Source organism: Aulostomus chinensis, chromosome 16 (genome assembly GCF_037954235.1).
Source record: "Aulostomus chinensis isolate RoL2024-O1b breed Wild chromosome 16, RoL_Achi_v1.0, whole genome shotgun sequence".
Lineage (NCBI taxonomy): Eukaryota > Metazoa > Chordata > Actinopteri > Syngnathiformes > Aulostomidae > Aulostomus > Aulostomus chinensis.
This window is the reverse complement of record NC_141335.1, coordinates 1,611,190-1,638,839: the sequence shown is the minus strand read 5'-3', so window position 1 is coordinate 1,638,839 and position 27,650 is coordinate 1,611,190. Positions and strand designations below refer to the sequence as shown.

The 27,650-nt window shown below is 45.7% G+C and overlaps 2 protein-coding genes across 5 annotated transcripts in view; one reads left to right on the top strand and one right to left on the bottom strand.

Annotated features, from left to right (window-relative positions):
* The first annotated feature begins 2,220 nt into the window (after positions 1-2,220).
* Positions 2,221-13,249, top strand: ppp1r1c (protein phosphatase 1, regulatory (inhibitor) subunit 1C). Its single transcript, XM_086181304.1, has 7 exons — positions 2,221-2,378; positions 4,814-4,871; positions 6,032-6,069; positions 6,248-6,302; positions 8,851-8,921; positions 9,329-9,572; positions 13,039-13,249. Exons 1-7 carry the CDS (start codon positions 2,298-2,300, stop codon positions 13,101-13,103), a joined length of 612 nt encoding a protein of 203 aa, XP_086037430.1. The 5' UTR covers positions 2,221-2,297; the 3' UTR covers positions 13,104-13,249.
* Positions 13,250-15,164: 1,915 nt separating this feature from the next.
* nckap1 (NCK-associated protein 1) overlaps positions 15,165-27,650 on the bottom strand; it is a 32,807-nt gene continuing 20,321 nt past the window's right edge. For all 4 annotated transcript variants that reach the window (XM_086181156.1, XM_086181157.1, XM_086181158.1 and 1 more), the window contains 18 exons: positions 27,360-27,441; positions 27,163-27,221; positions 26,925-27,070; positions 26,006-26,138; positions 25,660-25,779; positions 25,258-25,397; positions 24,761-24,892; positions 24,331-24,549; positions 23,538-23,668; positions 23,341-23,438; positions 22,609-22,702; positions 22,333-22,415; positions 21,356-21,436; positions 21,173-21,266; positions 20,972-21,088; positions 18,980-19,089; positions 18,730-18,819; positions 15,165-18,322 (listed from right to left, as the gene is read on the bottom strand). In XM_086181156.1, coding sequence (XP_086037282.1) covers positions 18,206-18,322; positions 18,730-18,819; positions 18,980-19,089; positions 20,972-21,088; positions 21,173-21,266; positions 21,356-21,436; positions 22,333-22,415; positions 22,609-22,702; positions 23,341-23,438; positions 23,538-23,668; positions 24,331-24,549; positions 24,761-24,892; positions 25,258-25,397; positions 25,660-25,779; positions 26,006-26,138; positions 26,925-27,070; positions 27,163-27,221; positions 27,360-27,441 — 2,046 coding nt within the window. In that variant the 3' untranslated portion in view covers positions 15,165-18,205. The remainder of the gene's footprint in view (positions 18,323-18,729; positions 18,820-18,979; positions 19,090-20,971; positions 21,089-21,172; positions 21,267-21,355; positions 21,437-22,332; positions 22,416-22,608; positions 22,703-23,340; positions 23,439-23,537; positions 23,669-24,330; positions 24,550-24,760; positions 24,893-25,257; positions 25,398-25,659; positions 25,780-26,005; positions 26,139-26,924; positions 27,071-27,162; positions 27,222-27,359; positions 27,442-27,650) is intronic.

Below are 27,650 nucleotides of genomic sequence, written 5' to 3'. Positions count from 1 at the left end.
CTGGGAGTCAGACGCAGAGTCCAGTTCCAGCTCCAGCAGCACTGGGAAGCCTGAAGCAGATGAGTGCCCGCCTGGACCTGGAGGACAGGACGGCGCCAGACAGCTGGAGACACAAGAGACGAGGATGAGCTGCGAGGAGGACGAGAAGGCCAAGGAGATGATTCTTACAGTTCCGCTGGTCGAGTCCCTCCCTTTGCCCGCCTCACCTCATCCCTCTGTCCCTCCTGCCCCGCCCACCTAGTCGTCTCCACCCTCCACCTGCAGGTCACGTCGTCTTCATCCTGCAGGAGCGAGAGAGAGGACAGGAGGAAATCCACCATCTGCTGCCTCAAACATCATTGGGATAGCAGCTGCAACAACATCTTCATCCCTTCTCTGTCCTCCCGTCTCAGGGTCAAACGTTACCACCAACAGCGCTCTCACTTCCTGCCTTACTGACAGCAACACCCCCGCAGGCCCCAAACGCACCACGGACACGCCTGCATTTGGTTACTCCACAAATGTCTTCCTGACAAGTACTCAGCCACAGCTTCACGTAACAATAAAGAGATTTCAAAGTTTCTTCACGTTTGGTCATTCTGTCGACGTTCGTCTTGTTTTATTGACATTCGAGTTCTTCAGGTTGGAAGCCACCACACAGCAAAGCCTTCACACACCAGAGGTCCTAAAATGGCGCCAGCTGGCTGACTTCGTACTGAAGTGCTTTTGTTGTGCAGACCTCAGGTAAACCAACTGTTTAATTTTTATCAGGGGCTTGATTAGCCACCAATGTAATGACAGTCTTCGCATCGTTAGCATTTAGCACATGGTCATGAAATCTGACAAACAACGATGTACAATTTTTGTTGCATCGTCCTACAAACGTCCAGCAGCAGGAGTGACACACCAGGGACACCCTCAACTCTGGTGGAATCATTCTGTATTTCAGGACAAACCCTCGTTTCTGGCTCACATCCTCAAACCGGTGATGGACGCTCGCCAACCAGATGAAAAAACAAGAGAGTCTTTGTGTGATTTATTCCAACTACAGTAGCTACTAAGCGTCTCCAGATGTCTCCATTGATGTTTCCACCGCAGCTGCCAACACAAGCCGACAAACACATGGAGGATGTAGATTTATTAGTTGGGGTACAAAACGTAACTGTACGTGTCAGAGAGGCACTTGACTTTTGTTTTGCTGAGAGTTAAAAGTCACTGATTCATGAAAAATAATCTCTGTTTCCAAAAGGTTCATTTGATCTAGAGCTGAGAACTCCAGTTGGGACGGCCCACGCAACATAAATCAACTGGCACGACAGTGACATCATGCAGTCGGAACACGTCAAGGAACGAAACCAGGTTCCTGTTGCAGCTGACTTGCTAGATGAGCGTTGCTGAAGCGAAGGGTTGCTGGTTCCATCCTCACTCCCCAAGCAACTGAAGCAACTGAACCCCCAACTGCTCCTGATGAGCAGGTTAGTGCCTTGCATGGCTCTGCCACCATCCATGCGTGTTTGAATGGGTGAATACCACGAAGCACTATATAAACAATGGGCCAGTTTACCATCTGTAACCAGTCATAAGTACTGGTCAGCTAGCGTGAACCGACTGTGACATTAACAGTAAATGAACTTCACCCTGCAGTAGGATCTCACATCTCATGTTCAGCCACTACAGACATTCTGCAGTGGAGAACCTCAACATGATTCACACAGCGAAGGTTATTCCAGCCGCACACCGCCAGCATCCACCAGTCGGTTAGCAAGGCAAGTAGCTGGTATGCTAGCTGTGGTCAGCGCCGCCGTCCCATGTTGTCAAATCACCCAGAAGTTCCCCACCAGCTCCTGTAGGGGTCAAACATAGGAAAGTATTTATTTTTTGGAGAAACCAAAAGTTAATTAGGCTAGCTCTCCCTGCTAGCAGGTACAGCTAACAGTAGCATGGCCCGCTACTAACGAGCTACCAGTTTTTCTTTCTGAATTTGCTTTAATCATTTCCTTTTCATTTCATTAAAAACTGCAGTCCAAAAAGACTTTAAAAAAAAGTCCTTGTGACCACATTTCTGATGACGTGAAGGTTTTTTGTGTCAACGTCAGACGGAATGATTTGAAAAACCCTGCAATGCCGATGCTACCATTTTCTCTAAGTCTGTCAATTACAGCTAATGGACACTGTTGGTTGAGCAAAGACCACTCCCTCCTACACACACTCACACACACACACACACACACACACACACACACACACACACACACACACACACACACACACTCTCTCCCTTTCTGTCTGTCCTTCTCTCTACCTCTCAGTCAGTAATAATGGAGCCCAGCAGTCCGAAGAAGATCCAGTTTGCGGTGCCTCCGCTGCAGGGACAGCTGGACCCTCAGGCTGCCGAACATGTGAGTTCGTCTGGGCATGTGTGAGAGTGAGGGAGGGTGAGCGTGGGGGTTCATGTGTGTGTGAAGCTGAATGGAGCTTCTATCTGGAATCTTTTCAGAATTGTCTGGAATTTTCTTGGAGTGGGTGCAGACCAGCATGGGTTCGTTCACGGGAGACCTGTCAGCTCGTGCTAACTCGTTCATGTTTGAGCTGCTTGTGACGTTTTTAGTGAGTTTATTCATTTCAAGAGGGGTCATATTCTTGACAGAAGTGCAACAATTATGAAATTAGTCTATAATTGATAAACTGTTCTGAAAATCAGTTAATCATTTCAGGTTTGTTCAGTCCAGACTCTTAAATATCAGGATTTACTGCTTTGTTTGTCATTTATGAGAGAAATTGAAGAGTCTTCAGGTTTTGGGCTGTCAGACAGACAAAAGAAGCAACTTGAAGACGTCACTTTGGATTCTGGCAAATTTGTGATGAGACTTTCTCTACTTTTTTCTTATCTAAAAGATGAATTGATTCATTGTGAAAACGTGTGAAGCGTAGTTGTAATTACCTCGCCATCGGTAGGAGTCTGCGGAAGGAAACCATGGTGATGACGACTTCCTGTTGAATTACAAAACCACCTCACTCCTGCAGCGTTGCATGTTCAGTTTTTCAAAGACATCAGGAATATTCTGCCTCTTCCAGTAAACATGAACGTAATTAACGGTCGTGTTGTGTTCATGTCTGGTCCAGACGTCGGGTGACCAAATGTCCAGACGTCTAAACCAACGTGCATGAATCGGAGAATTCTGCTGACAGCCAACGTTGATGTTTCGGTTGGTGTCTGTGTGTGTTGTGTCGTGAAAAATCTAAATGTTTTCCAGACATCATGATATTAACATTCAACGTTAAACAGTTTGTGACATTAATGATTATTTTGTCTTATTAAATAATCAAAATGTCTTCCAAACTTTATGGGACAAATATCCATTTAGCGTATTGAACGTTTCTGGTGGCTGCTGGATTCACAACATACATTTTTGACGTCTTGAGTTCAATAAAGTTAAAGATCAGAGTTTTTCAGGCCAACTTTGGATGTTAACGTCCAACTGTCTTGAGTTTTCAGAAAATTTGCAAACGGCGTCCTGACAAGCATCGTTAAACAACCTTCTCAGGTGAAGTTGGCGAGCCCGAGTCACACGAGTGGCGGTCTGATAAGAACACCTCGGCGTGCTGTAATTTTCCTTTACTGCAGAAACAGTAGCAGGTTGTGGAGGAGGCGAGGCTGCCCTCGGCGTTGGGTACTGGTCTTTGCTCTGCTGACGTCTTTTATGAGCTGTTTACTCGATGGGAACAGGAAGTCATTCGTTTCTAAGTGAGCTGCTAATGAACAGTGACAGATTAGAGCCCCTCGCTGGTTGTTTGGGGAGTCCCGTGTTGGAAAAACAACATTTCCAGTGGTTGAAGATATATTTTTGGTTTTACAAGATACCATCTTGTAAACTAAGTCTCCCTGCCTTGGCGGCGAATAGGATGATGATGAACATTTACATTCCTGCAGGCTGTGTTTGGCTTCTGGAGGCAGACGACTGGGAGTGAAGTAGAATAAACTCAAGATGTTTAACACTTTGTTATTATGACTACAAGCCACCATTTTACCCTCATAGATGAAAAAATGCGTCTGTAAATCAGTGGAAGTGAAGCTCAGTTTACTTGAGTTTATCTTAGGAAGGTGTGAGAATAAGCAACATTCAGGAATTCAAAATAAAAAAGAGCCACAAAAGCTAGCAACAGTTAGCTGTCACTTTAGCGCAGCGTTTCTTGGGGACAGGGGGCGCAAGTCCAAACATTATTTCCCCCCTCACCTTTCGCTTTGTTTATGGTTCCACCGCGAAAAAAATTCTGACGTCCAAACATTAGTTCCCCCCCTCAAAAGGGGAGGGGGGGAACAAATTCATTTTTTCTAGTTCTGAAAAACTAAAGGAATGTTTGTAATTTTTATTAGGTCAATAAAGTTAAACATGGCCAATTTTGTCAAAAAATTTGGCGTGAGGGGGAATGAAAATTTTTCTTCCTCCAAAGGGGGGGAATGACAGAAAACGTTTGAGAACCACTGCTTTAGCGGCTAGCAGGCTAAAGCAGAGCAGCAGGGGGATATCTGAGGGGAAATATTTCCCTCATAAATATGATCTCTCTGGGCCAAATCCGGCACAGTCGTGGCTGAGTTGCGGCACTCCCAGAGAAACACACAAACATGACATCTGTGCCGGTATTGGTTGAGAGGGACTGACAGGTCTTGTGTGAAACTGGTTGGTACGTGTGACGGTGATTTACAGGAGGAACAGGTGAGACGTTCTAAAGGCCAAATTATTCCTTTTGTGTTATCAGAATGAGAACTGCAGGAACTGGTCAGCAGATTTATTTCCAAAACATTTACAAGTGTGTTTGTGTGTGTTTACCTCAGATCCGCCGCAGAAGACCAACTCCGGCCACTCTGCAGATCTACAGACAACCTGGTACAGGTGGGACACACACACACACACACACACACACACACACACAGTAAATATATCAATCTTAATGATGGGTTAGCAATTTTGAACCAGCTGCATTTGAATTAGAGCGTGAGTGTGTGAGTGTGAGGCAGCTGTAATGGAACCTTTATTAGATTTGTGCTGCAGCTTTTGGAAAGTGATCTCAGTGTTACAACTGGACTGATGGATGTTGAGTGTGTGAGAGAGAGAGAGAGAGAGAGAGAGAGAGAGAGAGAGAGAGAGAGAGAGTGTGTGTGTTGTGTTCCACTGAGCTCTCAGCGAACACAAATCCCTCCACACAGGAAGTGACCTATTGAATAATCGGCCTGATTCCATTTTGTGAGCTCAGCTCGGTGCGTCTGGTTCTAATAGAGTCGTGTGGAGCCACGCAGGAACCTGAGGGTCTTCAAACCACCATTTTGTATGTTCCTCTTCAAGAATGTAAACAGTAGAGAGCTGGGGAACATTAGCATGTTAAAAAAAGCGCCTATTGACAGAATTTGGGATCAGTTTTCTCTCTGTCTTCTGGGAAGCTGCACATCTGGATTCCCACCAAAGTCTAATCAGTTGCTCTTGGGCACCGGGTCCATCTGCACGCCAAACCTGAGACGTGTAGAGTTGTTGGCAACATACAACTGCAGACATTCAGGAAACCTGGTGACCAACGCACCTTCCTCTGGGTTGTGTCTGAGATGATGATGGTGCCACTCTGCATTCCCACTGACCCTCAAACCTGCTAACTCCCGATTACAGCCGGGTCCAATGAGGGAGTGGGAGTGGTCTGGTTACATTAGCACGCTAACATCGGCTAGTTACATCATCGGAGGCTGAGCTGTACACACTTGAGTAAAATGATGAGCTGCAAGTAGCTCTAACACAAGACGTTCTGAAATATTTACTGTGACGTTGGCGATGTGTAACAGGAGCTCCTGTGTTGGATCCTTCAGAATCCCACGTCCGACCTGAAACAATCAGAGCAGCAACAGGGAGGTGTGAACCTGCCAGGGACCCTGACGTTGCTGTCAGAGCCCAGAACTTCACTCATCCCCGCAGATTAAGACATTTATCCTGTGAATCTGGAAACAGGCAAATGTAACTCAAGAGAAATGACACAGAAGAACTCACTGCTGCTTCTACATCTCCTACAGATGCAGGTGATCAGAACAAGGCCAGCGGCGAGTCACAGGTGCGTATCTTTCTGTATCCGTCCGTCCGTCCATCCCTGATGGGTTGTGAGTATGGTGGGAGCTCGTGTGGTAGGGCCCGAATATGAGGGACACATAAATACAGGTTTAGAACAGGAAGCGCCACCTTTACCTCGTAATAGTTACACACTGTGACAATGTCATCTGTCTCTTCTGCAGGCGTCAGATCCCTCTCAGAGGAAGCAGAGCACCTATGCCCCGCCCACCATGAAAGGTAAACACAGCTGGTGACACGTGGACAGTTATATGTAACTAGCGTGACAGAGACACCGCTACACGTACTCAGTCCAAATGAAAACATGGAATATCGTTAGAAAAGTAGGTTTTCTTGCTGAACAAATGCACGCAAACGTCTGAGGATGCACAGAAATGACATCATCGGCGCTGATGCTTTTTAAGAGTACAGATTTTCAGGGACAGATCCCTGCTTTCTTCTCCAGGAATTAGATGCAGTTTTAGTAGATTGAGGACGTGACCAACAATCAGCATGTTGTTGGAAAATGTTACTGAACAGAAGGCAGACTTTTCAGCCCTGTCAACAGTGATGTCACCACTCATTTATAGACGCTGACATTGACTGGTCGGTTTGGTTCGATTAGTGGGAGGAGTTTAGACCCTCCAGTCACGCAGGAGCGTCGATCGGCATCACCTCCACTGCTCACTGCAAAATACTTGGTGTCCTTTAAACGGGTCTTAGAGGGATCGAGCGTTCAACCCTCCATCGACGCCGCACTCTGCAAAAGTTTGATTGTTAAAGAAGCAACAAATCTAGAAACATCTTCAACCACAAGAAGAATCTGGAGTCACGAGCGGACGATCGCCACACGTCTGCTCTGTTATTTAAACAAATTGTCATCAGTTTTTGTGTCCCAAATCACATTTCTGGCCTCAGGCACATCAACTGGGCTTGGAGGTCACTTAAATAACGACTATTCGCGTCTTCTCAGGCTAATTGATTGCCTCATTTCAAGAAAACAAAGGCACCTTCCCTGTCACTGTAACTCACAAGAAAACAAGTGGAACCTCGCGTAAATAAACCGATTATCTTATTATTAGACATGAAAACAAAGAGCTCCAACCTGAGGTAACATCTCAAGACGAGCTTTGAGATGAAAAGATGACTCAGTAGCAGTTAAAACACCCAAGCTGCTGCATACGGGACCGCGATTGGCTGCTGGCCGGTTGTGATGTCATCAGTTGTGCTCTGATATGTGTTTGTGTGTGTGTGTGTGTGTGTGTGTGGGGGGGGGGGGGGGCTCTGAGGCCTCCAGTGTGTGGCAGCTGCATCAACATCAGGCTCCGCCCCTCCACCTCCACCACGTCCACTCGCCATGCTTGTTATTAGTGAGGACGTTCTGTTTGTTTTCTTCTTCTACACATTGTTTGCATTCAATTATCTGATTCTTTGCCTTCATTGATTTTCAGTCTCAGATGTGAAGGTCCAGCTGGCAGCGGGTGGGGGTTGGGCTCGGGGGGGCTGAGGGGGTGACTCATGCTGAAGGGCCGCTGAGGCTCCCAGCAACACCTCATCAAAGTTTACGGGGCGTCTCCAGACAGACGGGGAGCTTTTATAAAAGCAGCACAGTTGAGATGAAGCATGAGGCCTGATCCTGGCGGCGGCCATCTTGAAATGGAATCTCAGAGTTTGTCGGTTTCTCCGAGTTTCCAAATAGAAAGTTTGACCTCAGAGGACGTTTGAACATAGAAATTCCAACATTTGAACTGAACCAGAAGGCACCATGTTTATCTTTGTGGAGGTACACGCTCTCCGAGTGTTTAGGAGCTGAAATACACACAGTAACGCAGTTGTTCTGTTCACTTCCTGTGGCAGCGGGTGCCTACATCCTGTGCCATCTTTTGGTACCACAGCCAATGTCTCTGGTTCTGACTGAGTCTTAAGGTGGAAATATGTCACCTGTAAGGACAGGTGACATATTTCCTGAGGCTTCTTCTCTTTGCTGTGAGTGTGCTGTGTTTCTATGCTACATCCAGCGGAACGGCACGAGTGCCGGCCCCTCCCTTGGGTAGCGTCAGCAGCAGAGGTCGGTGCCCCGTCAGCCTGGAGGAGCTCTGGTGTTGGCATTTGTCTCCATCTCTGCTCTCATTGTTATCATCGCTGGTGCTGAATAATTCAGAAGTGTTACAGAGCTTCACCCTGGGCAGTGGTGAGGTGCTGCTGCTGCTGCTGCTGCTGCTGCTGAGGGGGCGAGGACTTCGAGGTCCAAACGGCCAGAATCAGAACTTCAGAACGAACGAGAGAAGGAGAAGCAGGCAGCGTGACGGCTCGATGTCTGAGTCAGAGAAGGAAAGAACGAGAATAATGTGTGTTTTCTATAGTGAGGTTCCAGGAAGTGAAGACCATAAAAGCTTCTCTTGTATTGATCCGGTCTGAGAGAGTGTGTGTGTGTGTGTGTGTGTGTGTGTATGTGTGTGTGGCTAATAGCTCCATCAGTAAGTGCCTCTGCTCCAAATGCACAGCAGGCATTTACGTTCTGTTGGATCAGACAAAAATCACAGCATCAGAATAAAATTATAGGAGGCCGTGTTTCTCAACCACTGGGCTGGGGCCTGCGGGTGGGCCATGAGCTCAGTCTTTTGTGAGGGGGGATTATTTTAATTTTCATTAAAATCCACCTTGAACATCGAAGAGACGCTCGGGTCGACGAGCTAGCTGGTAACATTAGCATGTGTTTTGGAGAATAATGGAAAAACAGAACCATAAAGAATTGAAATGACATGATTGTGTAATGTGTTGCCACCAGGTGGCGCTGTGACTCCTCTGCCTCAAAATATCATGGGTTCCTCCCTGGTCCAGGCTCCGCCCCTCTGCCAGGTTTGTTGAAAATAGTATTTTGCACGCCTCAGAAAACACGAGCTCCTCGGTGGTGATAACAGCGGCCATGTTAGCGTTAGCTTCTGAAATGCTTCTTACATCATCACCTGCTGAGGTTCAACGTCGTTAGCGTTGCCAAACATTTTCTCCAGAAGCAGAGAACCAAAGCTTGTGTTCTGGTATCAGACCATGTGATGTACGGCGTAGATACTCTGATAGTAGAAGACATCCGACAGTTTGCTCACTCGCCATCTTACGGCGTGCCGTTGTCCAGCCGGACTTTCATGATGAGCTGTGTTGAAGTTTCAGTTTGCTTGTTTCATCTTAAGTTTTCTATTTTTTTTCTTATCTATAATTTCATATTAAATATTGTGTTGGACATTTTGGTTTTCCAAGTTGACCAGTAGTTGAGGCGTCTCTCCACCAGAGGTGCTCTTGTCTCTCCAGAGCTTCAGCTGGAGGTGGAGCAACACCTCATGGGGGCAGGGTTCTGTGAGACAGACGGCCAGTTGAGTCCAATCACAGCACAGCTATACGCCACCGCTTCCCTGTGGGTCAATCACAACGGTCCGGAGGAAGCCAACGGGAATGAAGCAGGTCTGCTGTTAGCCAATCAGGAGCGAGGAGTGGCGGAGAGCATCAGTTCAGGGGGTAAATGTCTGCTAGCGACCACCAGTCCTCACCCACAACTGCTGAACAGAAAGCAAAGATTTATTTGGTAGTACACAAAAATAAACACATGCTACCAGTAAGATGGCGAGAGTCGGGCCAGCACATGCCAGTGTAGCATCAGAAAGATCTGGTACGCGATGGTGGACAGTTGAGGGCGGCGCTCTGACCAGGACGATCTGAGATGGACAGGCGCTGGATTTTGTTGATTTGAAACAACTGAAAACGCGTTTCTGGCTCATTTCTCTGCTGCCTCTGGGCGGCGAGCTTGCGATGGAGCGGCGTCGTCCAACAGAGACTCGCTGCGGCCTCTGGAGGAAGGAACTGGTACGACAGGTCCAGCTGCACGCGCCCCAGCTGGCTGAGGCCTGCAGAGATCGAACCTCAGTCGCTGCCTTAAACATCAAACATTCATGATTTCCCAGCGACGGGACCTGAACTTTTAGTTGGACGTAAAACAAAGAAAAATCCAGCCTTGAACTCCGAAGTTGAAAATCAACAAACATCAACATGGGAAGACGTTCAAATGTCTCGTGGTCAACGTTCCCGGGCTGTGCTGGGTTTTAGGTGTTCAGTGTCGTCGCCGTTCTACGAAGGATTGGGTTGAATGTTGATGTAGAACCACAACCACCAAACATCTAACATTAAAACTACTGTGTACCATCACCATCATTATTATACTAATATGATTATACACGAGAAACACGTGTATATATATATAAAACTATATCTATATATATATCTATATATATATATAGTTATATATATAAAACTATATATATATATATATATAGTTATATATATAAAACTATATATATATATATATAGTTATATATATAAAACTATATATATATATATATATAAAAAACTATATATATATATATATATATATATATATATATATATATAGTTATATAGTTATATAGTTATATATAGTGCGTTGCTTGTGTGGCCCAGGCCATCAACTCTGTTATTGGACCGTTTGTTACTAATTCTTCACTCTTTGTCCACTAACCTGTCCCCCCCTCCTGGTTTTCTGCTCGATCCTCCATTTTCCTCCTCCTCTGTCTCCCTCTTTCTCAGATTTGTCATGTGACCACAAAAAGGAAGCGTCAAGCCCCGACTCAGTTTCCCGATAACCACGTCCACCTCTGTGACTGTCTGTAACAAATGCCCCCCCATGCTGACGCCATTAACCCTTTCCTCCCCACTGCTTCACTAACTGCTGAATCCATCATGACGCTGTAGATGTTGGAGAGAATAAAGACGATGAAATGAAACTGACCTCGTCTAAGTTTCCTAACTCGCTCGTTTGAAGTGACTCCACTCAGCAGGGACGATGACATCCAGGAATTACACCACTTCCCAATAATCTGGTGTCATCTACACATTTAAAAATGTAATTCTGAGGCAATTGTCAGTGTTTTTGTTACTTTTTTTTGCCAGTTCTTCAAAAGTTTCTGCAAATTTGCTAAGCACGTCTACTTTCTTTACTAAACTCAGGTTAGAAAGAGAGAAAAAACGAGAAGAATGTAACCCAGGAAGCAGTCGTGTGGTTTTGTTCAGAGGCTGATGCAGGAGAATGAAAATCTTTCATCGTTTTAGATGTTTTGGCTCAAACAAACGAGGTGGCTGTTGAACAGCCGCATCTCCCGGCCCAGGACCCTCTGGGGGTCCCCAGGCCCTACTTTTATCACCACTTTTTCAATGCTAAAATCCCAGAAATGTCTTTGGGTGTTTGCTTCCATTTAATTGTGGCTTTTATGTGTTTGTTCCGTAAAATTAATATCATCTCGGCTCTCTGGCTTTCACACGAGGACCTGGAACTGCTGTGAGGGCCATTAAGAGATTAAGAGATGGGGGGAAAAAGGAACACATTTTTTCAAAGGCGCCATTTGTGCAGCGATAAACAGCACATCGAGGCGGCCGCCGTCACATCTGCGTGATCTGGAGGTCACCGCATTAACAGCTGAAATGTGTGTGTGTGTGCGTGTGTGTTATCACATCACCAGATGGGAGGAGCTACCAGAGGGATATGAAGAAAAATATTGTGACCAACAGAACCTTTTATCTCCCAACCATCAACATTCTGGATTACGTTGTTTTTGTTTTCAAGCGCGTGTTCCCGACTTCCTGCGACAGAGAAATATTCATGCTGCTTCATCCTCCTCCAGGCTTTAGCAAGTATTTCCTGTGAACGCTGCATCCAGGAAAAAGGAGGATTTACTGGTACTTTATCACTCCGTTTCACTCTGTACTGCCAAGAGTGTATCGTTGTTTTTTTGGACTCCTCTCATTTTCATTTCAGGGTTGTTGTTTTTTTAATGGTTTGTCTAATTCTTTTTCATTGTGAAAAGATAATTAAATGGTAATGGGGGTGTTACTGTGTACAAGAGCTACTCAAAGTATTCTTCCACACAAACATAACATAAAACTTCTTCGTTCCCTGAAATTTAGCAGCACTTGATTTAAAAATCTCACCTCGATCCATCAACAAAGGACCAGTGTGTAAGATCTAGTGACACCTGTTGGTGATTTAGCAGATTACAAATCCTCGCTATGGTCACTCCAGGTCCCCAAGCTGGGCTGAGACCTTCGGGTTCTCTGCCTGAGAACCTGCGGTATCAATCACGTATTAGCCTAAAATAACTGCACTGCAGTGCAACATGAACAGCCACCATTTTAGAGCCAGAAAAGGTAACTGACCCCTTCAGGAAAATTACATTCTTAGGCCTAATTTCCAAATGTGGATGCTCGCAGCCCATAACTCACTCGAAGTCTGTTTATTCCCTCTGGAAACCTCAGTGACTCCCAACATGTCTGCAAGTCTCTTCTTTCAGTTAAAAACCAGTTCATTATTTGTTGCCCAGAGTACGCTGGAAAACAAACCAACAGATGAACTTTTGCTGCAGGGTTCAGAAAGACTGTGAACAGTGCGCCAGCTAAAATAAGCTAACGAATGGGCTAACGGACTTTTGCCATTCCTTGAGATGGCCCATGTGGATCCTCCGCACACGCAGTGGTCGGAAAAACAGACACAATTTGCCTCTCTGGATGTTTCTATTACCTTCTTGAGTCAAATTAGCGACACCAGACGTTTGTATGGGGGAAGGCCGCCTACGGTGTCTCCAAGAGAGGGAGTGATGCTCCAGTTTTATGTGATCAAATTCCTTGGAGGTCATAGAGAAAGTGATGCGCTGGAGTCTGGGGCTCCAAGTTACAAAAATGGATCAGATGAACAGTGAAATGAATGTAATCAACTCTGTGGGTGCTTTGTATGGATGTGACGTTAGCTCCACGGCTAACGGATCCACGGCTAACGGATCCACGCCTGGGCTGGTTCATGCCATCGATTCCATCTGAACCTCCCCAAAACCAGTGACAGGGATCGATGGTGTCTACACTACCATTCTGCTTAACACTAAACTCAGAACGTTTGTGTTTGTAGGTAAACTGGAGAACTCCGTCCCTGAGGAGGACGAGGAGGAGGTCAACCGCCAGAGCGACTCCTGAAGTCTTTGCTCTTCTGGACAAACACACCCGGACTTCCTTCTCAACACGAGTCGCGTCCACACGACACCGCGTGTGCAGTTTACAGAGAAATTTTGGCATCATTTGTAATCATAGTAGGCAAAGATGCGTCTTTCCGCGTTTCTTTAACTTCATCTGATCTGGAAGCAGGCGAGTGGCTGCCCACCGCATCCAACAGTTCCACACTCACCAACATTGACACGTCCCTTCGTTGTCCAGTAGAGCAGCGGGATGATGTCATCAACAGATGCAGGAAACTGAAAACAAACAACAGGAAACCTCAGTCACACTGTAGACCAACGGGGCACTTACCTGTTTAACGTCGTCGTTTTATAATCGGAACCAAACCTACGGCAGCACTCACAACTCAAAACTGTCAACCAACACCGACTTGGAATTGGAAAAAGGAAAACTTTATTGATTAGAAGCAGGAAATTAATCTACGGCTGCTCAGAAGGCAGTTAATTTTAATTCAGGTTTCAAAATGTCTGCAGTGTGTAAGGAATATACAAGTTTACACAACATATCAAACATGCGGTAGCTGGTAATAGTAGAGCTTTTACACAATCACATTCCACGATATACGGAGGATCCTGCTGTATGGGAGCCCGCTTCCACCAGTGAAATGATTCATGTTTCAACCTACGCAGCTTGGACAACACAAGATCCCATCAGGAAGTCACAATTATGAGGAAAAGTCTCCTAAGTTCTAGTTTCTGCCACAACTGATTTGCCTCAGGAATATTTTTATTATCAGCGCGAGTTTCATCTCATAATTTCCCTTTTTCTTATCTCACAGGTTTCTTATGGATTTATAATCCCAGTTTTACCATGAAAACACATTTGTTACCTTTTGTTTAACTTTAACTGGTGGAAACCGGCTTCCATACAGTCGTCCTAATCGTGGATTTGTAGTCTTTAATAATTAATAATGATTAAACATTTGCAACCTATCAAAAAAAAATCAGTCGCTAATAATCATACATAAATGTAGCAATACTACCTTGAGCAAAAAATAAAATGTAAAGACATTTTTTTCATATTTGGAGGACATTCATGTGATTAGTTTCATTTTCCTACTTTGATATTAAAATGTCTGTAATATTAACAATTGCGTTTATTTTTTGAAGGATTTTTTTGGGAAACCCGTTCGACAATACCACCAACACAGCACCACATTTTAATTCTGTCGACTGTTTCAACAGATGCTTCCACCAGCACGTCCTTAAATAAACAGACAGAAACCTGATAACGTTCCTTTTGCTAATCTGTATTGTACAAGAGCAGACACAGGAATAAAACATAAAATAAAAAATTAAAAAGTGTCATTTTAAAATAAAATTTCAGAATCCTTAAAATTCCAAATATCAACTTCACTCTGATAATCAACATTTTCCAATTGTTTTTCCCCTTTTACTGGCAGGAATGTGCTTCCACAGAATGATGTGTCCATGTGACAGCCCGAAAACATCAACGCTGATCTCAGAACTGATGTTAAATTACTTCCACGTTCCTTCTCTTCCGTTGGTGCGGTCCCTCAGCGCTCCCCCTTGTGGCTGTTGTGGAAGAGCAGGAGTGAATTTTAAGAGGCTGAAGACGTTCAACCGTTGGCACGTCGATGTTCTTGAGATTGTCTGGGTTTAATTTCATGTCAGAGATCAGGTGAAGTTATATTAACAGAACGTGGTCTTTTTATTTTAGCAAAATATATTTGTACTTTTGTTGAGTTAAAACCCTTTCAAGGGCTGAGACCAGTCAATACAACCTCGATGAGAATTACTGCTGGTGACACACGTATATATGTGTGTGTGTATATATTATATAATATATATATAAAATATATATATAGATATATTTTAAAAAAATTAAAAAAATATATATATTAAAAAAAAAAAATTATAACCTGCTGAGCCTCGACAAATCTGCCATAACTTTATAAATATCAGCGGCAGTCTTTAGTACTTTGTCACCACCATTCGTTTTCGAACTCACCATCCGGGGGGGCCGGGCAGCAAGGAGGTCCACACACTCTCTTCTCAGGTCTGACAGCCCACAACTTTATTTTATTCATGTTATTAAGTTACAGGGTGGAATCAGAGACACAGAAAACTGTTAGAAAGGAAACAGCAACCATTCCACATCAAATGGCAGAATGAGTCCGTGGATCCGTCCGCAGTGTGTAGAAATACTGTGAATGTGTACTGAGAGATGTACTGTACTGTAGTGTGTTCCTGCTACATCAGTTCTTCCTGGTTCAAAGTTCAGTTGTGAGTAGAACACTCAGACAGAACCCAAATCTGTCAGCGGGGGGCCAGCGTGGAGGAACCGTGTACCCACACAGCCACAACAAACCGGGGCTCAGAAAAAACTCCACATCAGTCTGAACTTTGGAAAAGGTCCTGTAAAACCCTCGCAAAACCTGAAACTGCTCTGTTCCCCGAGGATGCTCCAACGACTGCCCTTCAGGAACGTCTTACTTTCTTACTCCAGGTTTGCAGACTGGTCAAAAAGGATTCAGGTTAACTGGTTTAACTGGAGGAACTGGTTCAAGGGCTCTTTATCAGAGTTAATTACCAACAATAACGACACGCAGATCCAACATCAAGCTGCAACACAAATACGCCCAATGTTCTGTCAATTATGATTTCTGATATTCGGACTCCCTCTGTGCCGTTCGTCAGCAGGAGAACGAGCCCAGGACCCTGAAGGTCCGCTGACGCAGCTCAGACGCGTTTGCAGGAGCGAGGTCACCGCCACGTCACTGGCGTTGACTTGGGTTCCAGCATTTTACATTTCGTGTTTATACAAACCGTGATATTTTTATTTACAATTATTGTACAGTGAAAATACTGTTGCAACTCTTCTGTGACTGGCGTCAAAGTTGCGATTAGATTTGTTCTCACTGGAGCGCCAATTGGGTACATTTTTATCTGTTTGTTCCATGGAGTTAGAAGCGTTTAGTCAGACCAGAGCTGCTGTCTGAGCAGTTCCTCCATCAGCAGACTGATCTGAGTGACCATGTACTAATACTTTGTTTCTGTACTTGTATTTGTCCTGCAACCAGGTATTTACTCCCTACGTTTTTCGGTGCCGTACTTTCTACTGATTACATTTTCAAACCGAGCTCGTCACTTTAGCTTTAATACATTTACAGTATTGTTGTGCAGCCAAATTCACACGTATGTATAAATCGCCCACCAGTATTAGGAGTAGTAGTAGTAGTAGTAGTAGTAGTACTTCCTCCAGCTCATCATTCCTAACCTTTCACTGCAACTCTACACTGCCTTTAAATCCAGCTGAGTAACGAAGGACGGCCTGCCCCGTTACGTTAGCTTAGCGTAGGACCGCTGGTATAAACCTAAGGCATCGATCAGAGCCTGAACCTGCCGCACCTCTGCTGGACGAAGCAAGTCACAGCCTCCCTCCTCAACACCAGGATGTGAATGTCTACTGGTCTGCGTTGGTCTCAAACTCCGGTACCAGGACTGAAAAGTTTGGATCAAAGCATCGGGAACAAAAATGGTGTGTCGATGATGAACAGCCGCTGCTGAGCACGGCACAGATTCCCAGGCGGCTTCAGTAGCGCCTGCTGGTGGCCGAAACTAAAATCATAACCATAAAAAACAAGAAACAGAAAAGTGCTTAAATAAAAAATATCAATTCAATGCTCTAGTGGTTTTGTCAGTTCTGCTTTACAAGCTAAAAGGAAAAACGGCGCCACCTGCAGCTCTGGGGGAGGTAGAGCAGCACAGGAATGAGTCCTAAAACCAGGAAGTGGGTCTGGAACGTCCCATTCTCTCGTCTCCAATCCATGGTTTGTTTTTTTTTAGTTTTGTGAAATACGGCCTGTGGTTAACATGAGCTGAAGATATTTTAATGTTTTGTTAAAATACAGAATAAAAAAAGTCAGTAAATACGGAGCTCCTGTATTTCAAAGACTTGATGTGCTAAAACGTGGTGAGTTGGACTACAAACCGAAGAACGAAACCTGGAAGTCTCATCAAATGTTGTTCACCACAGAGCTGATTTACTGATTCAATCATCCGGAATCCCATTGGCTGTTTGTAACCATGGAGATGACCACTTCTGGTTGGACTACAAACATATTTCATCCCAGACATGATCCCTTCCAGTTGGACTACAAAAATACATCATCCCTGTGGTACTCTATCTGCAGGTGCATTAGTAGCGCAGTATTGATACTGTAGTATTGTTACTGCAGTATTGTTACTTTGTTCCCACCATGGAAGTCTGTCTGACTGAGCTGCCGCAGTATCTGAACACGTGAATGTCATTTCACCCGTTAACACCCAAACACTCCACTTTCAAGCCCTGATACACAACTTTTAGTGTCGACACATTTGGCAAATCGTCATCATAAAAGTAACAAAACAGAAACATTAAAAACAGACAGTTCACATCAAAGTAGAATACAGATATTATAGCTTTACCCACAAAAAGTTCATGTTACGACTAGCTAGAAAAAGAAAGAAAACACCACCATGTGATACAAGAGTGTGTGTCCGCCCGGTGATGTCGCGCACATGTGTTTATATTGTGTAGTGTAAACTTACATGAACAAGCAACACGGCTAAGTCGTCCCCCGCCTGCCCGCCTCAGGAAAATCAAAAACCCACGTCACGTCATTCCCAAAGAAATCATCCAAACCACACCACACAGAAGCCGTCAGCCAGAACTCTCAGAAAGAATAGTTTAGAGTCAACTATATATATACTATATATTCATACTTTAGTCTTTTATACCAACCAAACATATGGTATATTGGGTGTTGCTATGGTTACGGTCCCTGGCAACATCATGGAAAAGTACAATGATCAAAGTAAAGACACTGATCCCCAACATTGTCCAGCTAGTGTGTGTGTGTGTGTGTGTGTGTGTGTGTGAGTGTGGCGAGACTTGTTCACTTTGTCTAATTGTATGTGTTTGCGTTTTTATAGTAGTGTGTTGAGTCTAGTGTGTTTAGATTGTAGTGAGCGTCTGCTGTTAGTCAGTGTTTGTCATCGTGAGCGCGTCTACGTCCGAGCGTTGGCGGTGGACGGCGTGGTCGACCTTCTCCAAGTGTTTTACGCGTTCGCACTGATGCTCTGTTTGTAGACGGCGTGGTAGGCGTTCCTCAGCAGGACGTAGGGGAAGCAGGACTCCAGCAGGTCCATGGTCAGGAAAGGAGACTCCTGCACGATCTGGGATGGAGGACACACCAGAGAGGGTTCAAGAGTCGAATCGACTCTACTTTGTAAAAACCAAACAAAACGAGAGTTTGTGCAAATTTTGCAATAAAAAAAGAAAATTCTTCTGTTTTTAGATATTTTACATTTTCTTTGCTTGCACAATGCAAACAATGAGGCTAAAGCTGTTTGCTACGGCTGTTAGCACTCGTTAGCTCTCTGGGCATCTAAAACTGATGCCATTTCAAGATGGATTGGATTGATAAACCAATAATGACATACTTGTGATCAACTTTATATATTTTGAACATCATGTTTTATACATGAATCTTTTCTTGGCCCACCCAGGGGCCCCGAACCAGACGTTGATGAACAGTGACTCTGAGTTGTTATTACGGTAGATTCAACAGTTTGTGTCTCACCATGTCCAGCAGCAGGTAGACAGACTCTCTGTTACGTGTCGTCATCTTGTCTGTCTCCTGGCCGATCTTCAGGAGGCTGGAGGAAGCCAGCTACAGGCGCACACACAAATACACAAACACACACACACACACACACACACACACACACACACACACACAGTGAGACCAGGTGAGAGCTTCACAGGTTTCTACCCAGAGACGCAGCAACATGCGAATAGAAATGTTCAGTAGAGATCAAAAGTGATGTTACAGCCAGGAACTCCTTGAGCCGATCCTCGATGCTTCCCTTGTGGATGGTGAAGAGAGCGGCAGCGATCTGGTTGATGGCTTTAGCCAGGCAGTGGATGTTATTGCAGTGGCCTGCAGGGGGCAGCAAACACACATTAGCAGGAGGAGAGCATCCACACCAGAAAATATGAGAACTCGGATTTATTTACTGTCACAAGGATTTAAACCCAAGTAGAGAAATGGAAGAGAGTGGAACTCAGGAAAGATTACAACAATGGGACTTTCATGATGACATCCTGGATGGACTTTTGAGTTCTGCGGAATCTAGAACCAGGTCCTCATGGACCCGGGCCTCAAGCTCCACCCCTTGGGGATGTTAGGGTGAAGTTGCTGTTGGAGCCTTGTGTTGGACCACTGCACTGAGCGTCTGCTAACCTGTTCGTGTTTCTTCATGTGTGTGATAAACTGAGACAACTTTGACGTTGCCTGCACATTTGACGAAGACAGTTTGCCGAGCGGCTGAACTGGACTCTGACCGGTGAAAGTCTCCTGCTGCACGTACGTCAGGAGAAGAAGCTTCCAAAATTGAGAGAAATGCATCTATAACAACCCATCAAAACGCACTCACAAAAACCACATAACTTTCATCAGAATTCAAGACAACAGGGAATCAAACGTGACAGCAAGGAGTCCTAGTTTTCAAAAATCTGTTTTATGAAGTTGAAGATTTGTTCTTCACATTTATTGGCATGAAACTCAGTAAATATAAGCCCTTGTTTCCCTTTAACTCCAGACTTTAATGACCTGAAGGATCCGGTATAATCTGAAAAAATGAGATGCGTTAAAGGTGTGAATATAAAGTGTGTGTGTAATTCTAAGCTGAGGAAATGAACTGGTGTCGAGTCGCGCTGCCAGAGAACCAACTGCAGGCCGCGACGCCGTCTGCATACTAACGCTGCTGGAGGCCATCACGGCTCATTATCCATTTCCTGTGTCCCTTATTAACAATGGCGCCTTTCATTTCAAGGTTGTTAGGAGGCAACAACGTCTTGATAATTCACCCTTTTGTGACCACAGTCTGCACTTCCTCATCAAACCTGGTTCATCTACCAGCGTGTGACTGAACATCACGTTTATTTATCCAGACTTTATCAGGTCTTTGTAGATGAGAGGTGGCACTTAAAAAAGTGTAGGAAATGAAGGCACACTTCTTGTGCACATATAAATCCATCTGAGGTCAAGAGGTCGACCTCATTTGCATGCAGCAGTTTTAAGCCACTGGTGCAGTAAATTATGTTTCATTCTCTGCAGCGCTGCTCGGCGCCTTCGCCGCTTCCACCCCCAAAGCGCAGATCATTAATGTTTCATTTAACTCACGCTATTGTGGGTGAAAACATAAAAATTAAATATGCAAACATCTTGATGAATGATTAAAAACATGATGTAGTTTCGCCGTTTTGTTAGCGGTTACTTCAGCAGCAGAAGGTCTGCTTCATCTGCAGGAGGATGACGAGAAAAAAAACACCCGCTCCGTTAGACGAGAGCCGGCTGAGGCGGCGAACAAAGACGAGCCGCCAAATTGCAGATTCATTTCACACAGACCGAGAGGTCCGACGGCCACCAGCCGGTTTGCCGGCTCCATGCTGGGACGTTGAAGACGGTAAACAGCTGCACTTTGATAGCTGGACTTGCTGGTTTAAACATATTCATGATTTCACATAAAAGTGACTGTTTTTCTAATTGACTGAATTTGCAGGACCCCACCAAAATATCACCGGCCAAATGTTGACTATCTTGCTGTTATGAGTATTTTGAACTCTTAATATCACAGCCTCACCTGAAACGGACGCATACGGACTCACGTGTTTAACGCAGACGCCGTGATGCAGCAGACATAAACTACGAGGAAGAATTTCTGTTTGTGGAGCAATGAGACACTTAAACCAACGCACTGACTGTCTCCTCTGACAAACCTGTTCCACCTGTAATGAAAAGCAACAACAGGGTACTGAACCTTCGATGGCGGGGCTGTACTGTGACATCACGTTGCTGGCGAGGGTTGGCAAAGACACGGCCACAAACACCATCAGCAGACAGGCGATCTTATACTCCTCCTCTGGGCTGATGTTCTCTGCATGAACACACAAGGACAGCATTAAGACTTGTGTAGCTGAGAGTGAGTGAGTGAGTGAGTGAGCGAGTGAGTGAGCAGTACCGCTCTTCTGCGAGGACAGCGCCACCACCAGCGCCGGGTCGATCTCGCAGGGTAAACCTGCAGCTGAGGACAGCTCGTACACATTCATAGCCACCTGAAGGATGAAGAAACATTTAAAATCTGTTGAGATTTAGGTTCTGAGGTTCCTGAACATTCAAACTCATCTGGGACGTTCTACTGAACCTTCATGTCCGTCTCTCTGGGAATGTGGTCCTTGAAGTCCTCCACTGAACTCACCAAGAAAGGAATGTGGCAGGATAAAACCTGGACAAGAGACGGAGGAAACATGACTGACGTCCTGCGGATCGTTAACTGCTCTGAAACCCAAAGATATTTGTTTTCGGAGAATAAACAAAACGCTAACACAAGACATAGAAGAGCATTTGTCAGTTGCCCCATGACCTGGGGAGCTCCGCCTCCCATCCCTCTCATACTGGCTGTAGTTGCTCTGCTAACTGGAGGGTTTGGCTCAGGTGTAGCCTGAGTCATCAGGGTCCGTCATGCCCCTGAATACATCTCTACATCCTGTCGGTTCTGTACAAGCAATCAAACTGTATGTGTGTGTGTGTTCTTGTACTTGCTACACAGTGAGGACTAGAATACACATTTAACCAACAGAGTGAGGACATTTTAGTCGGTCCTCACATCTTCAAAGGGCCTTTAAGACTTGGTTTCAGGTCGAGGTTCGAATCAGGTTCAGGTCAGGTTTAGGGTCAAGGTTAGGGTCAGGTTCAGGTTAGGTTTAGGGTCAAGGTTACAATCAGGTTCAGGTCAGGTTTAGGGTCAAGGTTAGGGTCAGGTTCAGGTTAGGTTTAGGGTCAAGGTTACAATCAGGTTCAGGTTAGGTTTAGGGTCAAGGTTAGGGTCAGGTTCAGGTTAGGTTTAGGGTCAAGGTTACAATCAGGTTCAGGTCAGGTTTAGGGTCAAGGTTAGGGTCAGGTTCAGGTTAGGTTTAGGGTCAAGGTTACAATCAGGTTCAGGTTAGGTTTAGGGTCAAGGTTAGGGTCAGGTTCAGGTTAGGTTTAGGGTCAAGGTTAAGGTCAGGCAGTCAGTTGAGATGGTTAGAGGTTTAGGGGGAGGGGCTAGGGGAATGTATTATGTCAGTGAATGTCCTCAGAAAGATATAAGTACAAGGATGTGTGTGTGTGTGTGTGTCTTACATCTCTAAGAGCCTCCTGAGCCAGAGAGCGGAAGGACAAGATGACACCGATGATGGTCATTCTCTTCAGGACACTGTCCACAGCTGCAAACACAGACACAGAATTCCTTTCAGAGATCTGTCAATGACGCCTAGAGCTCCCGCTGGTGAAATAGCCATGCTTTCCAACATGAATGATCACATGTCTAACAATAAAAGTGTGTGTGTGTGTGTGTGTGTGTGTGTGTGTGTGTGTATGCGTGCGGGCGAGAGAGAGAGAGAGAGAGAGAGAGATTACAGGTTAGTTTCTTGAAGAGCGCAGCCATGTGGTCTGGTTTGTCGAAGCTTGTTCTCATCTGGGTCAACACTTCCATGTTCTCCACCACCAGTTTCTACAACACACACACACAATTATAATGTTCTTTTAAATTCTTTATTTTAAATTCGATATATAGTCATCATTAGCAGTATATACCATTATATGAACGTACAGCGTCCACTAATGATGATGCAGGGAGTGCAGCTAAAACCCCGGGTCCGCAGGGTTTGGTCATAAAAATTTAACACATTTCATAAATTGATGATTTCATGGTACGTGAAGTGGCACCACAACACCAGGGGGAGCCGAGTGTGACTCGCTGATTCACCGCTACCGGCCGCTACTGCAGCAGGGAGCTTGGAGTTTTCAGCTGATATTTGTTGATTTCCACTGAGCCTAAGAACCTCACACCTAAGTCTGACACTCACACGGCTTATTTTGATCACAGGAAGTGAAATGACTCGATTTATGTTCTCATTATTGCAGTAATATTGTTGCAGCAGCGACGCTAATTTCCACGCTCTAATGGGAAATCCAATTAGGTAGTAGCATTGAGCTAAGGGGCTTGGTGCTCGTTTGGCAGGGATTGTGTCAGTTAACTGACTGCACTGTGACTGAACATGCATTCAGTTTACGTCCAGTTTACGCGCAGGTCACACCAAGGCTTTTTGCAGAATGTCAAAAGTGGCATTTGGGGTTTGAACCGTTTACCTTCAGCTCAGCGACCTGCGATGAAATGTGCCACATCAGACTCTCGCTGAGGAACTTCATGCCGTACGGCCCCAAAAGCTCAGACAACGAACGCATCTCTGTGAAGGAACACAGGACATATCAAGCGTGTTGACAACACCACCACACGTATGTGCCAGGGCTGTGTGTGCAGACGACGATGAGATGGAAGTCGGTACCAGAGATGTCCGAGTACTCCTCGGCGTTGAAGGTCAGTTCGTTCTCTGTGGGCAGGTTGACGAAGGCCTTCATGGCGGGGAAGTAAGCGATGTGTCCGTTACTGACCTGCCGCAGCAACGTCTCCAGGTACCTACGCACAAATACTCCATCAGTATGGTAACACCTGCTGCACCTACTCCAGCCATGCAGACAGGTCTTCACACCTGATAAACACACATCACATTCATGCTCACTGAAGCATGAAACAGTACTCGTAGTCACACGCGTGATGAGCTGGGAAAGACACGCGTGATGAGCCCTGTTGATGATGCCGATATCAGCGACCTCATGATTGTTGTCTCTGTTGCTGCCCGTCCAGACCACGATGCCATCTCAGAGCAGCGTTCTCAAATGTCTCCGTTTTAGGGGTTTGAAAATGCCAGAATTTGGTGAACGTGAGGAAGAAAATTTGCCAGTTCATTGTTTTATCCCCAGTTTTACATCACAATTCACCTGAGGGAGCTCTATTGGTCATTGCTCCGCCCCCTTCTGAGACCACCACGTAACACCACGTGCTTCCTCCTGACAGTGAGCAGTTTCACCAGAAGGACGTGGCACATCAGAGTTCTCCCTCGGCCGATGCTACACGCTCCCCAAATTTAGTAGCATTGGCCTCAAAGTTTTTGTACAATGCTGCAAACGGAAAACAACAACCTTGGATGATGTCATCATTTCTGGCTGTCTGAGGCTGAACACAGTTACTGCCTGTTTTCAGCCACCTGGAGATGATAATCCAGGGCTAATCCAGCGTACCAGTTGGTGTACAGGCTGGTGATGGTGGGCTCTCCGTGGCTGTCCAGATGCTGCGTCTGCTGCAGGAGGACGTTGTTGAAGACCCGGGTGATGTCGATGGTGACGTAGTTCTCGATGGACTGCAGCACGGTCATGTAGGCGCGGACGCTGGTCAGCAGCTCGCTGGGCTTGGCTATCTCCTGAGTAGCCTGGTTGTACATGGTCATTCCCACGATGGACCTGGGGACGAACACAGACCCTTCAAGTGCTGCACAGAAACGACGAGGAACGGAGCTCAGCAACACTCGATGTCAGTGTTTGGTCTGCAGACCAGCCAGCTACAGCTGTCCACCTCCACCTGCCGCTCAACTACAACAGGGCAAATGCCCTTAACGTCGTAAAAGAACATTTCATGCAAGTCTGTGTTTTCTGGGGTTGAATGAATGTTTACTTGGTGAAGCGAATCTCGAGGTGCGAGGTCAGGTACTCCCGCGGCGTGAACGTGTGCTCCCACACCGCCAGGTTGGGGACGTAGTTGATGGAGAAGCACAGCTCAGATAACGCCGTGTGGAGTTTGTCCAGACTGTGAGAAGAACAGCAAAAAATTCCGATGTGATCATGTGAAACCCTCCATGTGTTAAAACACTGATTCATGATGATGATGATCATGATACGGCTGAAGAAATAACTGTGATTGACGATGGAGTCCTAATTAATGGAAGCATTAAGACTGGGGGACAGCAGAGTGCTGCTCTGCTCGCTGCCACTCATTAACCCCAACAGTTTCCCAGTGTTTTTCGCTCCTGTCACATTTTACTTGTTTCCTTGTGAGGGACATCGAATGAGGTGATTTTGGGAAATCTCCCAATTTCAAGCTTAGACTTGATCTTTCCCCACGATGGTCCTTGTAGTCGTCATTACAGAGAAGCAGGCTGAGTGTGTACTAACTTGGTGACCAGTAGCCTGTTCTTCCTCATGCTCTCCACTCCTGGTTTCTCTCTCTCCGGCTCGCCCTTCTTCCCCGTCGCCTTCTTGCTCTTCTTGTTGACGGCCTGGCTGATGGTTTTGGCGCAGTGCTTGGGAAGCAGCTTCACGCCACGAGAAATGAGACGGAGGGGTGGATGGAAACGCGACATTAGTCAGGGCAGACACAGATGGACAGATCAGAGATCAAATTAAGAAGCTTTTAACCACAGAAGCGTAACAGTAATGTGACAGCGCGTCAAATAATGAATGACCAGATGTTTGCTGCTCAACCAAAACCTGTACGATGACACACAAACGATGGGACTTCTGATTCTGTTCACATGGTGTGTGTGTGTGTGTGTGTGTGTGTGTGTGTGTTCTCACCTGGTCACTGAGAGTGCATTGTTCGGTGCAGATATCAGTGATGAGGTTCCGGGCTTGTTTTGCCATCTCGTCCAGGAACATGTTACACAAGGACAGGCTTCGGTCTCCTATGTGGTGACGCTGCAGGACAGAAACACACGCAGCCATGATGAACCTCCTGCTGTGAAGGACACAACACTTGGACTGGAGTTCTTCAGTCCTGAGTACATGTCACAACTCTGACAGTCCTGTCACCAACAGCAGACCCTTGTGAAATCTTGCTTTATTAAACATTCTCCTCTGAAGTTGTACTGATATCTCTTGGTTGTCTAATATTTAGTGAATCTGAGCGTGTTGATGTTCTCACCTCTTCAGGACAAAGCTCGTGTGTGCAGGACATGAAATGTGTGCAAAGTAAAGGGAAGCAGATGGAGTGTCGACTCTGGGAGGGAAGCTCTAAACACTGCTGGAACATCTTCTCAAACGCTCGGCTGTAGAAGCTACACACACACACACACACACACACACACACACACATTAATTTCAAGTCCAAATTTCCTACATTTAAAAACACCATGACAACTAATAAGCACAGACTCATCACTATATTGATCATTTTGGGTGATAAATGTAGATTTCCTTCAGTTTATACCGACACCTGACAAAACCAAGACATCTTTATTTTTTCTGCTCATTGAAGTCAGCAGTGATCAAACGTCTACTTAAGAGTTTGGATACTTCTTCACTTTCCATGCTGGGTAAACAAACAAACTGTGCATCTCTGGGTTTGTACTTTATGAGTCTTTGACCGGGGTGCTGCTCCTTCCCTCTTATTTCTGACTAATGTTGCATGCAGCAAATCTATTGGCTCCACTGGAACAGGAGCCTGCAGAGTGACGAGGGATCGTAGCGCCCAGCATCAGTGTCAGGCTCTGGCAGGGTAAAATCCCACCATACAAACCCTGGCGTGTCCAGCATCAAGGCTGAAGTTCATAGGACAACTATCAGAGTAGCTGGACGAGAATAGACAGTTGTTAAACTCATCACATATATTAAGTGTTCACTAACACACAGTTACTGGATCGGTACCGAGTATCAGCCAGAACACAAGCTTCGTATCAGAAAGTCTCTCGTTGCCCCACTACTGGTATCAGTTTGTCCTCCGTTATGAACTTTCGGGACATCAGCGCTTCTTGTGGACGGCGTGATCAGGATGTTCGGATGAATACACGTCACAACGTCTGCTGCCGTGTGTCTGGAGCCCTGACGGAGACATGCCGACTCACCAGAAGATGGACAGATCTGATGTCTCCACCAGCATCTCCACCAGCGAGTCCACCATCTTTGTGTGGAAGATGATGGTGTTCATCATTTTGCCGAGCTCCTTGTGGTCGGCGATGCCGAGGCTGGCTTTAGAGACGCTGGTGTAGGCCTGCGGGAGGAGAGCAGCGCCAGGATTAGGAGGATTCAGATTCTGAACAGAGGTGCTAAGGTTTCCCAGCAGCAGCAGATCATGAAGCTGACCTGCAGTCTGAACCAGTCCAGCCTCATGCCTCTGAAGTCAAACACCTCTCCGTCCTCCACTGCAACACACAAACACAAACCCCACAATTAACACCACTCATCTTTGTTACGACACAGATGAAAACACTGAGCCGGACTGGTGGACTCAGTGCTGATCATACTTCTGACTGCTGATGGTTCGACTAACTGTGTTTCACCTTGTTTGACACTGAGGGAGGTCATGGTGTTGACGAATGAAGACATGATTATGGACTCGTCCTCTGGACACACGGACAGGTTCTATCAAGCAAAGACAGTTCAGAGTTAGCAGCAGCAGAAACACACACTCCTGCTTGTGTCTGCAAGCTGACGTAGTTCAGCAGAAGCGGTGAGACTGCAGTACCCGTTCACATTCATGGGAAAGCAGACGCAGGAAAGTCACCAGTTGGTCGGTGCTGGTCTGATATGTTTATGTGTTTATGGTCATAGAGCTTCTAGTGCAGCTCTAC